The sequence below is a fragment of the Scyliorhinus canicula genome, chromosome 20 (assembly GCF_902713615.1).
Source record: "Scyliorhinus canicula chromosome 20, sScyCan1.1, whole genome shotgun sequence".
NCBI classification, from domain to species: domain Eukaryota; kingdom Metazoa; phylum Chordata; class Chondrichthyes; order Carcharhiniformes; family Scyliorhinidae; genus Scyliorhinus; species Scyliorhinus canicula.
The window spans coordinates 12,605,055-12,619,352 of NC_052165.1; the positions used below are offsets into that span (position 1 = coordinate 12,605,055).

Below are 14,298 nucleotides of genomic sequence, written 5' to 3' on the forward strand. Positions count from 1 at the left end.
AAATGGGTCTGGTTGTTCCCCAGCCTCCCTCTACATGTCCACCCATATGCTTTTGCATGGCCACATCCAGAGACATGAGATCCACACAGCTCTGAGCATCACAGATGTATCACAATTAAAACACCTGAAACCCAGAGTTGGAGCTTCTCAAGCTGTTATTTCCTTGCACACAGTTAATCCAGATGAGAGGAGATATTTTAACAATGAAACTTTAAAAAAAATTCCGTTGTCATTTTCCTCTTTTTCTGAATTAAAAAAAACGTTAGATATTGAATTCACCCATTCTAATTTATAATACAATAATTAAGCTTTATTAGTATCACACGTAGGCTTACATTAACATTGCAATGAAGTTACTGTCAAAAGCCCCTAGTCGCCACATTCCGGCTTACACGTTCGGGTACACGGAGGGAGAATTCAGAATGTCCAAGTTACCGAACTGCACGTCTTTTGGGACTTGTGGGAGGAAACCGGAGCACCCGGAGGAAACCCATGCAGACCCAGGGAGACCATGCAGACTCCGCACAGACAGCAATAAAGATTATTGATTATTATTACATGGCCAAGAAAGCATTCACTCCTCCAGCAAATTATGGCCCATCATAAATTCAAAACATGTTTACATTAAGGTGCCTCCAGTTGCAGAGAGTCTTCAAACCTAAAGCATAAAATAGCTCCAGGTGATCATCTACATTGTCTGTCACTTGGTCAAGAGGAATGATACCATCCGGCTTTTCTCTGCAACCAAATTGCTGGGCAACTTAAACTTACCCAACTACGGCAGAGGACATTCAGTCAGTACAGGCAGCAGAATCAAAACCTCACCCAAGACTTTTGAATTTAAAAACGGATACTCCCATCTACCTGTTGCGACTCACTGCTGAAAACAATTTGCAATGGCTCAAGTAAACCAAAACTTTTTTTTTTTTTAAAGGGGTGAGAATTCTATCATCTGTGTCTGCAGCTCGATTGTGTATGAGCTGTGATATTTATTCGAACATGCACTGAGAAATGAGCGTAACTGCACATTTGTGATCACGCATGACACGTTTATAAAAAAATACGCACTGAGAGAATCCATTAAAACATTTAATATGGCTTCTTGTTTTGAAGGAAAATCAGCATTTCCATTGACATTTATTGCCACATTCTATTCACTGAATAACATTCAATGAAAAGATGTTTTTATATTAAAAATGTAAATACATTTGCGTATACTGTACATACCATGCCATGGATACAAACTATGTACCACATGGTTCTTCGCACTTCCTAATATATATACTTCTGTGGAAAAACCCTGATTGACAACAATGTATTAACAGCAATTGCAAATGTTTATATGTGCAACAAACCATTTGCTTTTTGTATAAATTCTCTTGGCAAAAGAAAACAGCCATTTTTAGGTACACAACCCAAGTATTCAATAAAACTGAAAGGCAACAACTAAAATCTAGTGCTTTGTCATAGCACCAACAACATTCAATAGATAGTCACTGTGGTCCCAAATAAACATATAGCAATAAAGAAGAACTTTACATTTTTGTTTAATATATTACAGATCTGTGGATCATACGTAGATCGTTAAAGTGAAGACTTTTGTGAAAAGGCCTTCATACATAATTATATTCTTATTTTTTATTGGCTTCATGTAGAGTTTTGCCGAGGTTCCAAATCCCTGGGGTTGAATTGTTATTCGATTCTGAATGCCTTGTATTACTGTTGCTGCGGTGAATACGGTGCGTGTTATTCAGAAGTACAGGTAGATGCGACTTCACTCTTGAGATGCCTGATCGGCTGACTTTTTTAATGCTGCTGCTTGACCTGGGTGCGCCATTTGTTAGAGTACAGTCAGAAACCTGGAAAACCAACAGACTATTAATATTTTCTGAATAAATCAATTTTACTACACATCTCCAAAAATAAAGTAAAAGTCGCCATAGTCCCAGGTGACCAGAGGCTGCTTTCCTCCGGAAAGGGGAGAACTGACAGGTGGTCATTTAACCTGAGGGTCACCACACCTCAGGCAAGGGGCAAGGTTGAGAAGGCGGGGCCTTCATGAATAGCTTCAGCTGGTCCGGGAATTGAACCTGCCGCTGTTGGTCTCACTCTGCAACACCAACCAGCTGTCCAGCCAAGTGAGCTAAGCCGGTCCACATGAATCTTCAAAAATAACAAATGGTCATGTCATTTATTTCCCCTACCTTTAAACAAAATATGCTCAATTGTCACTATTACTGCTCATTTAGTATCCTTTGTCGAACGGTTGTCTGACGATTTTTACAGCTTCAGATGGTGGGTTTGGGGGCGCTGCAGTGAATAATGCGTTGGAATAAAATTCTAACCGTTCTGATCTTGTTCCAAGTGTTACGATACCAGAAGAGGAATTGGCGAATGTGTGACGCAGAATGTAACTTGAGTTGGCTAATGGCCACTGCTGAGTCTTGGAGCTATAGGACCACTACACCAATCGTCCAAGTTCTGCAGGAAACTTTACATGAGTTAGCCTAATAAATGGAGCAAAATACACTCTAGGTTCACAGCAATAGATTTCAAATAAAAAGCAAATAATGAAATGTACCCACCAGTTGATCATAAGCATGGAAGCAGCCATAGCAGAAATCCAGAAAAGAAATTAACACCTAACTTTTATTTGAAGGTGACATATATGCGGGATTATATAACCATTGACCTAATTTCTCTTAATAAATCAGCACATAGAATTAAATAAGTTTTGAAGAAGGGTCCACATTCTAATCAGTTCTTTCCACAAAAACTGTTGGGTCTGCTAAGAGCTTCCAAAGTTTTCTGCTCTTTGTTTAACAAATATTGAAGTTCACTGCTGATATCCGGCAGCATATTGGTGTTACAAAGGATGGTTTTCAATTAATGAAACTGTTAAGTTTGTGCGTGTGTCTCTCTCTCTCTCTCTGATGAGAATGTCTCTGCAGAGAGATCAAACTGGAATTCTGTCAATTGTAATTGTTGGTACGTAGGTATTTGCAAGTAATTCCAATGAGGAATAAGTTGTTGGAAATTGCTACACACCTGGTATAATAATCTAAAACAGAAGAGCATAGCCGTGTCATTCAGTAATTTAACAATTGTCACCAATATTAATTGTCATTAAACAAAATGTAACACCCATCTGAATGTCCTTCAGGGAAGGAAATCTGCCATCTTTACCTGGTCTGGCCTACATACAACATAGAACATAGAACAGTACAGCACAGAACAGGCCCTTCGGCCCTCAATGTTGTGCCGAGCCATGATCACCCTACTCAAACCCACGTATCCACCCTATACCCGTAACCCAACAACCACCCCCCCCCCCCCCTCGTCAGACCATTGCAATGCCCTCTGAAATAGTCTAGCAAGCCACACTGTTCAAGGGCAATTAGGGATGGGCAACACAGCATTGTCCACTTCCCATCAAAGAATAAAAGAAATTTGATTTTAATAGCCGTGTAATTTTGGAAAGATGGTTTGAAATCTGGAGATTAAGAAAATGGAGCCTGGTGCAAGGATATATATATTTTTTTAAAAACAGCAGATGCCATCACCATCAATTTCCTCAGCATTCCCAGATCAGCGTGCAACTGGCCACCCATTCCCAAGTTGCCAACTATGCTAAAATGGCATCCAGCATAGGATGCTGGTTGAATCGACCCAATATAAGGACAAGCAGGCTACAGTTGAAATAAACATTGATGAGCAAGCTGCGGCCTAGACATCGCAATGCACAGGAAACAGGCTATCTCTAGGGCATCCCAGGAACAACAGAACTATCCATTCAATCACAATTGTTTACCAGACACGGCGGCACCTAAACTCCTTATTTCGAAAGCCAACAGGCCCCTAACACCTACAAACATGGCTGGTGTGTGTACATCCCAAAATCGATATGGCAGCCCCTGATTGGATTTGATCGATCAGGGTGATCGATCATGCCCCTAACACCCATAGATATGGCCAGTGAGTGCACACCCCAAAATCGATATGATAGCCTCCGTTTGGACTTGATCGATCAGGGCGAGCGAACCCTGATCAATTGATTGCCAATGACCCAGAGACCGCCCAAATGGGGCGCAAAATCCAAACAGGTTAAAAGGTGCTACATCGTCTTAGAATCTCTCTGCAGCAGCCAGCAACAGAACAACAGTGATCTTCACCAGCCAAGGAAGACCGTCACGCCACCAACAGAAGAAAGACCAGAGCCAGATCATCAGACCAGAGCAAGGACCAAGCATCGAGGACTACAGGAGTCAGCACAGATAAAAGTCACTATCTGCCTGGGTACGACCTTCCCGCACCTGCTGCCCCAGGAGCTACAGGGTAAAGTAGCGTCGTGAGCAGGAGTGCGGGAGGGGAAGGTTTCGGAGATTTATATGGAGCGGATGGAGTGGGAGGGAACCCTAATAGGGGAGGTAAAGAGAAAGCTGGAAGAAGAGCTGGGTGGAGAGTTAGAGGCTGGGTTTTTGGAGGACGCCCTGAGACATGTCAATGCATCCTTGTTGTGTGCCAGGCTTAGCCTGATACAATTTAAGGTGGGTCACAAGTCGCACATGACTGTGGCCAGGATGGGCAGGTTTTTTTGGAGGGGATGGAGGATAGGTGTGGGCGGTGTGCGGGTGGGCCTGCAAATCTTGTCCATATGTTTTGGGCATGTCTGATGCTCAGGGGATTCTGGCAGGGGTTTGCTGATGTCATGTTAGTGGTACTGAAGGTAAAGGTGGTTCCGAGTCCAGGGATGGAGATTTTTGGTGTTCGGAAGATCCGGGAGCCCGGAGAGGGGGGGGGGGGGGGGGGGGGGGGGGGAGGTGAGAGAGGCCGATGTCTTGACCTTTTCCTCCCTGGTAGCCCGGAGACGGATCTTGTTTGCATGAAGGAACTCGGAACCCCCGAAGTCGAGGGTATGGGTTAGTGACATGGCCGGGTTTCTCAGACTGGAGAAGATCAAGCTCGCCCCGAAGGTCTCGATGCTAGGGTTTGCCCGGAGGTGGCAGCCGTTATTGACTTCTTTGGGAATTATTAAGTTGTCAGCAGTGGCCAGGGGGAGGGGGTAAAAAAAAAAGAAGGCATGGGGGTTTGGGTAAGGTTAGTGGGAAATTGGGATTTAGGAGTTGTTTATGTAAGCCATGTTGGCTGGGTTTTGTTGTTGGTTGGGTGTGTGGTGTTCATTTTGCTCTTCTGATATCTTGTGGTTAAAATTGGCCTCCAAGTGTTAACACCTGGTTAAACGACATGGCAAACTTCATCCAATTGGAAAGAATCAAATTCGCCCTGAGAGGGTCGGTGCAGGGGTTTTTCAGGCGATGGCAACCCTTCCTGGACCTCTTAGGTCAGAGATAGAAACTGGGGTCGTGACAGCAGCAACCCGGGAGGGGGGGGGAGGGCGGGAGGGAGGGGGGGGGGGGGGGGGGGGGGGGGGAAGGGGGGGATAACAACGAAGGAAACACGGTATCGGTGGTGTCACGGGTAAGATCTGCCCGAGGACACTGCCAGAAACGACAAGATGGTCTGGCGGCCGGTTCGTCGGCGGGGGGGGGGGTGGGGGGATTCTTGTTAAGTAGGGGGGTTTGACTTTGTTTTGATATAATTCAAATGTAGGGGGGGTTAAAATGTTTGTACTCTGAAAAATTTCTTCAATAAAAAGTATTTAAAAAAAAAATTATAAATGCCTTAATAAAAATATTTTAAGAAAAAGTTTTGTCTTGTTAGTCACTCAAAGGTTAAGTTAAGGTCCAGTATGAACTTTTAGTACTCTGTAGAACAACTTGTGTTGATGGATTGATTGATTAACTGTAACACTCAGAGTGTGAATTAAAAGTATTGTCCACCACATACGGGTTAAAGAAACACTGCTCAACATACTCCATTTTCCGTTACTAAGAGATGCATGGACAATAGTTTTCATAGAATTTACAGTGCAGAACGAGGCCATTTGGCCTATAAAGTCGGCACCGGTCCTTCGGAAAGACCACCCTACTTATGCCCGCGCCCCCACCCTATCCCCGTAACCCAACGTAACCTTTTTGGACACCAAGGGCAATTTATCATCGCCAATTCACCTAAACTGCACATCTTTGGACACAGTGGGAGGAAACCGGAGCACCCGGAGGAAACACACGCAGACGCGGGGAGAATGTGCAGATTCCGCAAAGACAGTGACCCAAGCCGAGAATCAAACCTGGGACCCTGGAGCTGTGAAGCAACTGTGCTAACCACTGCGCTACCATGCCGCCCATTCCTTTGGAATGCAATTCAGTGCCACTGCAAGCCAACCCACATAGACCATTCAAAATGAGGAAGTCATTGTGAGGCAAGTTTGCAGTGGAGAATGGACTGAATGCATTGTACAAGCAGCACAGCTGAATACACCGCCCACTTTACAAATTATCCGCAAAGATTCAACAAAGGGCTCAATCCGTCCCTTGGTCAATTTCCTTCTACGGGATTTCTATTAGCTGGAGGACATGCATCAAATATCTCTCTAAAACAATGCAGAATGAAGAACCTGACGTTCCAAACTTATATTACCTCTGGTGCTGGTAATGGAGCAGGATAATGATCTTTTAGCATCTTTAGGGATGACTGATCACTCTGGAAATCAGGAATCAGAAATAAAAGATCCCTCGACACGTCGATCTGTAACATAGAGATGTGAATTTTAAAATGTGCAGAAATCGCAACTGCAGCTATCTACTTCAAACTACGACGTTGAATGATTAACCATCTCATAAAATGAAAATTGAAGTAAATTCAGTGAATTGAGAAACATTTTCTAAATAGGTTAGGAGCAAATTGTTGCAGGAATTTAGTTAAAAATCAGCGCATACCAGAAACTATACAGTGCATTTTAAGGAGGCCACCATTATTGTACTTATCAACATCATGAACATTCAACTTAGTCAAAGAGATCAACATTAGGCATATGTTCTGTTTACATAAAGTTCAGCTTTGACATGCACGAGGAACTAAAAAGTAAAGTTCGAGAACGCCATCTTTCCAGACGTATGCCAAATAACAACTTTAACATTTTGAAGTGATTGATATATTTAGATGAATCAACAGGAGTTAAATGAAAATTAATGCATATTAAAGTTTGAATAGCCAACACCAATTTTGAGATTAAGCTCAGGTGGGTTTCACAGTGGAAAGGAGGAAATCAACAGGCAAGGCAGATGTATTTATATCACCATATCCCCAGAATTATTTTGGAAGCCAGGGGCACTGTTTTAAGAACATAAGAACATAAGAACTAGGAGCAGGAGTAGGCCATCTGGCCCCTCGAGCCTGCTCCGCCATTCAATTAGATCATGGCTGATCTTTTGTGGACTCAGCTCCACTTTCCGGCCCGAACACCATAACCCTTAATCCCTTTATTCTTCAAAAAACTATCTATCTTTACCTTAAAAACATGTAATGAAGGAGCCTCAACTGCTTCACTGGGCAAGGAATTCCATAGATTCACAACCCTTTGGGTGAAGAAGTTCCTCCTAAACTCAGTTCTAAATCTAGTTCCCCTTATTTTGAGGCTATGCCCCCTAGTTCTGCTGTCACCCGCCAGTGGAAACAACCTGCCCGCATCTATCCTATCTATTCCCTTCATAATTTTAAATGTTTCTATAAGATCCCCCCTCATCCTTCTAAATTCCAACGAGTACAGTCCCAGTCTACTCAACCTCTCCTCATAATCCAACCCCTTCAGCTCTGGGATTAACCTAGTGAATCTCCTCTGCACACCCTTCAGCGCCAGTACGTCCTTTCTCAAGTAAGGAGACCAAAACTGAACACAATACTCCAGGTGTGGCCGCACTAACACCTTATACAATTGCAACATAACCTCCCTAGTCTTAAACTCCATCCCTCTAGCAATGAAGGACAAAATTCCATTTGCCTTCTTAATCACCTGTTGCACTTGTAAACCAACCTTCTGAGACTCATGCACTAGCACACCCAAGTCTCTCTGAACAGCGGCATGCTTTAATATTTTATCGTTTAAATAATAATCCCGTTTGCTGTTATTCCTACCAAAATGGATAACCTCACATTTGTCAACATTGTATTCCATCTGCCAGACCCGAGCCCATTCACTTAACCTATCCAAATCCCTCTGCAGACTTCCAGTATCCTCTGCACTTTTCGCTTTACCACTCATCTTAGTGTCATCTGCAAACTTGGACACATTGCCCTTGGTCCCCAACTCCAAATCATCTATGTAAATTGTGAACAATTGTGGGCCCAACACGGATCCCTGAGGGACACCACTAGCTACTGATTGCCAACCAGAGAAACACCCATTTATCCCAAAAGATTTCTATTAATTAACCAATCATCTATCCATGCTACTACTTTACCCTTAATGCCATGCATCTTTATCTTATGCAGCAACCTTTTGTGTGGCACCTTGTCAAAGGCTTTCTGGAAATCCAGATATACCACATCCATCGGCTCCCCGTTATCTACTGCACTGGTAATGTCCACAAAAAATTCCACTAAATTAGTTAGGCATGACCTGCCTTTTACTAACCCATGCTGCGTCTGCCCAATGGGACAATTTCTATCCAGATGCCTCGCAATTTCTTCCTTGATGATAGATTCCAGCATCTTCCCTATTACCGAAGTTAAACTCACTGGCCTATAATTTCCTGCTTTCTGCCTACCTCCTTTTTTAAACAGTGGCGTCACGTTTGCTAATTTCCAATCCACCGGGACCACCCCAGAGTCTAGTGAATTTCGGTAAATTATCACTAGTGCATCTGCAATTTCCCTAGCCATCTCTTTTAGCACTCTGGGATGCATTCCATCAGGGCCAGGAGACTTGTCTACCTTTAGCCCCATTAGCTTGCCCATCACTCCCTCCTTAGTGATAACAATCCTCTCAAGGTCCTCACCTGTCATAGCCTCATTTCTATCAGTCGCTGGCGTGTTATTTATTCCACTGTGAAGACCGACCCAAAAAACCTGTTCAGTTCCTCAGCCATTTCCTCATTTCCCATTATTAAAACTCCCTTCTCATCCTCTAAAGGACCAATATTTACCTTAGCCACTCTTTTTTGTCTTATATTTGTAAAAACTTTTACTGTCTGTTTTTATATTCTGAGCAAGTTTACTCTCATACTCTATCTTACTCTTCTTTATAGCTTTTTTAGTAGCTTTCTGTTGCCCCCTAAAGATTTCCCAGTCCTCTAATCTCCCAGCAATCTTTGCCACTTTATATGCTTTTTCCTTCAATTTGATACTCTCCCTTATTTCCTTAGATATCCACGGTCGATTTTCCCTCTTTCTTCCGTCCTTCCTTTTTGTTGGTATAAACCTTTGCTGAGCACTGTGAAAAATCGCTTGGAAGGTTCTCCACTGTTCCTCAACTGTTCCACCATAAAGTCTTAGCTCCCAATCTACCTTAGCTAGTTCTTCTCTCATCCCCTTGTAATCTCCTTTGTTTAAACACAAAACACTAGTATTTGATTTTACTTTCTCACCCTCCATCTGTATTTTAAATTCCACCATATTGTGATCGCTCCTTCCAAGAGGATCCCTAACTATGAGATCATGAATCAATCCTGTCTCATTACAAAGGACAAGATCTAGGACCGCTTGTTCCCTCGTAGGTTCCATTACATACTGTTCTAGGAAACTATCGCGGATACATTCTATAAACTCCTCCTCACGGTTGCCTTGACCGACCTGGTTAAACCAATCGACATGTAGATTAAAATCCCCCATGATAACTGCTGTACCATTTCTACATGCATCAGTTATTTCTTTGTTTATTGCCTGCCCCACCATCTCGTTACTATTTGGTGGCTGATAGACTACTCCTATCAGTGACTTTTTCGCCTTACTATTCCTGATTTCCACCCAAATGGATTCAACCTTATCCTCCATAGCACCGACGTCATCCCTTACTATTGCCCGGATGTCATCCTTAAGTAACAGAGCAACACCACCTCCCTTACCATCCACTCTGTCCTTCCGAATAGTTTGATAGTTTTGATAGTAACTTGCGCACAGCAAGAATTTGCAGACAGTAACAAAGATGAATGAGCAGTTAAATAATGAGCCGTAACCTCCTCGGAGTGGCAATCAGTGGCAGACTGCCTCTCCATACCAACTTAACTGCATTTAAATTCTAAAGTGCCCGTTTAGCCCGACTACCCTGACTCAGGCTGGGTAAGACTCAAGAAGCAAAGGGTGCCCTCGCCTCCAGTGGAGAGGTGTAAAAGAAGCGGGGAGGGGGAGGAGGACACGTCTCCTTTTGTTTGCAGCACGAGCTAACATAAAGCTTTAAAGAACCCATTGAAAATCACAGGCCAGAGGGGAGGCAAGTTTGGAGGATAGGCGGATGAAATGTAGGGATTCGAGGGAGGGGGGAGTTGGACATCGGGAGGGGAAAAGATGTGTTGGATTTCAGGAGGGTGGTGCGGGAGAGGTGTCAGACGTTACTGGGGGGGGCGGCGGTGATGGAAGGAGGGAGTCAGTCATCGGGGGTGGAATTTAGGGTGTCAGACACCAGGGGGGGGGGTTGCCCCAGGATCACATAGGAGGTCGTGGGCGTCCCATCTGGGGCTCGGTTTGCATCTTTAATAGTTACACCGAAATTAGAAGTGCTTTTCTTTCTTCTAAACTATTTCAGAGATGCCAGGAGGATAAAATCGGCAGAACCATCTGAACTTAGCAGTTTAAATCAATTTATCGGATGGTTCCCAGCCCAGTGCAAATTGGCCTTGCAATTTCCGGGGAAAGTCCTCCGAGAGGAATTCTCTTTTGCTTCTTTGTGACACCTCCCAGATCAGACGTTGGGGAGCCAGGAGGTTATGGGTTGCTGTTCTTAGTGTTGTTGGTTAAAGGAGGACTGTTGGCAAAGACAATTCATAGAATTTAGAGTGCAGAAGGAGGCCATTTGGGCCATCGAGCCTTCACCGGCTCTTGGAAAGAGCAACCACATAAGCCCACACCTCCACCCCAGCCCCGTTACCCAGTAACCCCACCTAACCCAAGGGCAATTTAGCATGGCCAATCCACCTAACCTGCACATCTTTGGACTGTGCGAGGAAACCCACGCACAATGGAGAGAACGTGCAGACTCTGCACAGACAGTGATCCAAGCTGTGAAGCAACTGTGCTAACCACTGTGCGACCATGTCACCCACCACTGTGCTACCGGGCTGCCCAAAATTCCTTGCTTTACATATAGAATCAAAGGATTGTCCAGCACAGAAGATGGTCCATCATGCTCATGGCAAACCTACCTAACTGGTACCACTTTCCCACTCTTTCCACATAATGCAATAATATTTTTTCCATTGAGTATTTGTCCAATTCTCTTTTAAAAGTTAATTCTGAATCAGCTTCCACCATCCTTTCAGGCAAAGCATTCCATATAACAACAATTCACTATTTAAGATAATTCCCTCTGGTTCTTTTGTCAATCACCTTAAATACGCGTCCTTTGATTACTGACATATTTCCCACTGGAATTGCTTTTTCTTTATTTACTTCATCAAAACCATATCTTCTTAACCTTCTATGGTCTAAGCAGAACAATGAGCTTCAAAGAATAGAATCCTTACAGTGCAGAAGGAGGCTATCTGTCTAATCACGTCTGCACCGTTCCACTGAAAGACCACCGTACCTAGGCCCATTCCCATTCCATATCTCCAAATTCTCTGTGACCCCACCTTATCTTTTGGACGCAAAGGGGAAATTTTAGCATGGCCAATCCACCTATTCTGCACATCTTTGGACTGTGGGATGAAACCAGAGGAAACCCACGCAGACGTGGGGAGAACGAGCAAACTCCACTCAGTCACCCAAGGCCAGAATTGAACCCAGGTCCCTGACTCTGTGAGGCAGCAGTGTTAACCACTGCGCCACCCACTTCTTCACTCGTTCCACAGAACTAAAGTCTCTCGTCGCCCATGCCATCCCTGTTAATCTCTTTGTACCCTCTTGAAGCCCATGACCCTAAAGTGCGATGTGCAGAAATGGACACAATAGCCAAGCTGAGGATATCGGCGTGCTGAGATATATTAACTCAACTTCCTCATTTCTGTACCTTCTACCACTATGAATAAACCTGGGATCCCGTATGCCGCTTTCTCAACTTGTCCTGCTACCGTCAAAGATTTGTGTACATGCATCTGGAGGTCTCTCTGTGGCTGCACCCCCCTTAAAATAGTGTCTTTTACGACCGACTGAAGTGGCAAACAGGGTCCCACTTTAATATAATCACAAAAAGGGCAGCACCTCCAGTGAAAATGCATCACTCATTCACTGCTGCCGTGGATAGATAAGCACTGAAGGCTTTTAGCGGAACTGAAATCCAGACTGTTCTGATTAGGAGGCGAGAGTACTACTAACTGAGCTAAGTAGATAAAACTCTGAATCATTCCATTCACATAATTTACAATTGATAAAGACCAGTTTGACGTGATCACGATGAAGCTCACTTGAATAGGGATCTTACCTTGCTTATATCAGACTCAGATTTGCTTAAGCACATACTCTGGAGCTCGTCGATTATGTCAATCTCTTCACTAGTGTACAGAGACAACCCTTGCTCTAGATCTGCAGTCTTCAGTGGACCGCTCTCCAGGGAACTTGAAATTAAAAAAAGATTAAATGTTTTAAGTCACTTCAGGAGTTAAGAACATTCATCAAATGATTCAAATATATGTTAGTTTTATTTTGAAAGGTCATGCAGCTGATTTGCATTCATGCAAGAAAGATGATATACGCATTGTAGAATGATATTCAAGAATGTCAGATCGTAGGACCGACAACTTCAGGTGGGGTGCTCTTTCGGAGGGTCGGTGCAGACTTGATGGGCCGAGTGGCCTCCTTCTGCACTGTAGGGGTTCCATGGATTCTATGAATAGTTTTGTCCCACTGTAGCAAACATGGAGGTCTAGTAGCGACAGTGCGAAGTGTCCCTGCCTCCCAGGTCCTACTCACATCCCAGGACTTGACCAAACATGATGGTTCATACAACGGCCAAACAGGCTGAATATCAACCTGCAAATCTTTCCAACACAATTCCCGGTCAGCCACGTGATGGAAAGAAAGGTGGAGCTTCCACCATCACAATCCAGAACCTCAGACTACAACATGTGTGTAGGAGTGCATGTTGCCACAGAAACTCTGACCCTCGAGTGAACTGCAACACAGCAGCACCTCCACCATAACAAACATGGATCTTTCATGAGGTTTTCTGAGTAAAAACATAAGTTCATCCGAAACTCTGTAAACGTCAAGGTCTTTCTGCTGCCCATATCCTAACTCCCACCAAGTCCTGTTCACTTTTTGCCTTGTGCTCCCTGACCTTGGCTCCCAGTTGAGCAATGCTATGATGTTAATATTAGCCTTAGCCCTCCCTATCTCTGTACCCTCTCTTCTACTCCGACAATATCTGTGCGTCAGTAATTCTCGTCTTTTTGCACATCCCCAATTTTAATCACTGGCTGTCATGGCTCCAGCAGTTGAGAACCCGGAATTCTCTCAATAAATCTCTATCTCGCTACCTCTAAGCACCTTTAAGATGCTCCCTATAATCTTATTCTCTGACTAAGCTTCTGATCATCTGTTCACCAATCTCCTTATACAGCTGTGTCAACATTGTTCAATAATCCTTCTGCAAAGTAATCCTTCAAAGGCACAGGCCTATCCCTGTAAATCCACCTAACCGTTGTTCACTAAGGGGCAATTTAGCGTGGCCAATCCACCTAACCGGCACATCTTTGAATCCAACGTAAGCTCTACAAATTTTTCAATCAGAAAAGAAAACCAACAGGAGGGTTGATACTAAAACTGATGAAGAGAATTCCAAGTGATGATCACAATGCAAGTTGTCTGTAATTAATGTTGCTTTTCAATGTTACGGGAATACATGGTTGCTCGCCAGAGTTTGATTCAGTCAAATGGAATTGATGGCATGGAGGGATCGGGAGGGGGGGAGGGAGGGGGAACGTTTCTGAAAACATGGTGAGTGGTATCATATTCAGTTTAGAATCATAGAAATCACAGAAGGAGGCCATTTACCCTCTTGTGTCTGCGCCTTTGAAGGAACTGCCATGCTTTGCTCCACGTCCTTGCTTTTTGCCCACAGCCTTGCAAATTGTTCAAGTACCTGTCCAACTGCTTTTCGAATTATTTATGGAATCAGCTCTCACCACCTTTTCAGGTGGAGTTCCAGATTCTCTGGGATTTTTTTTGGGGGGGGGGGGGGGAACAAAAAATCCTCATCACCCCTCTGGATCTCTTGCCGATGATTTCGAATCCGTGGCCTTCAGTTAT

General features: G+C 43.9%; 1 protein-coding gene across 3 annotated transcripts in view; it reads right to left on the reverse strand.

Moving 5' to 3' along the window:
- Positions 1-1,075: 1,075 nt before the first annotated feature.
- cttnbp2 (cortactin binding protein 2) overlaps positions 1,076-14,298 on the reverse strand; it is a 203,115-nt gene continuing 189,892 nt past the window's right edge. For 2 of the 3 annotated variants that reach the window (XM_038780086.1, XM_038780088.1), the window contains 3 exons: positions 12,473-12,605; positions 6,541-6,648; positions 1,076-1,859 (listed from right to left, as the gene is read on the reverse strand). In XM_038780086.1, coding sequence (XP_038636014.1) covers positions 1,632-1,859; positions 6,541-6,648; positions 12,473-12,605 — 469 coding nt within the window. In that variant the 3' untranslated portion in view covers positions 1,076-1,631. Of the gene's footprint in view, positions 1,860-6,540; positions 6,649-11,883; positions 12,606-14,298 lie in introns of those variants that run through there. The other variant, XM_038780087.1, reaches the window with a different exon arrangement.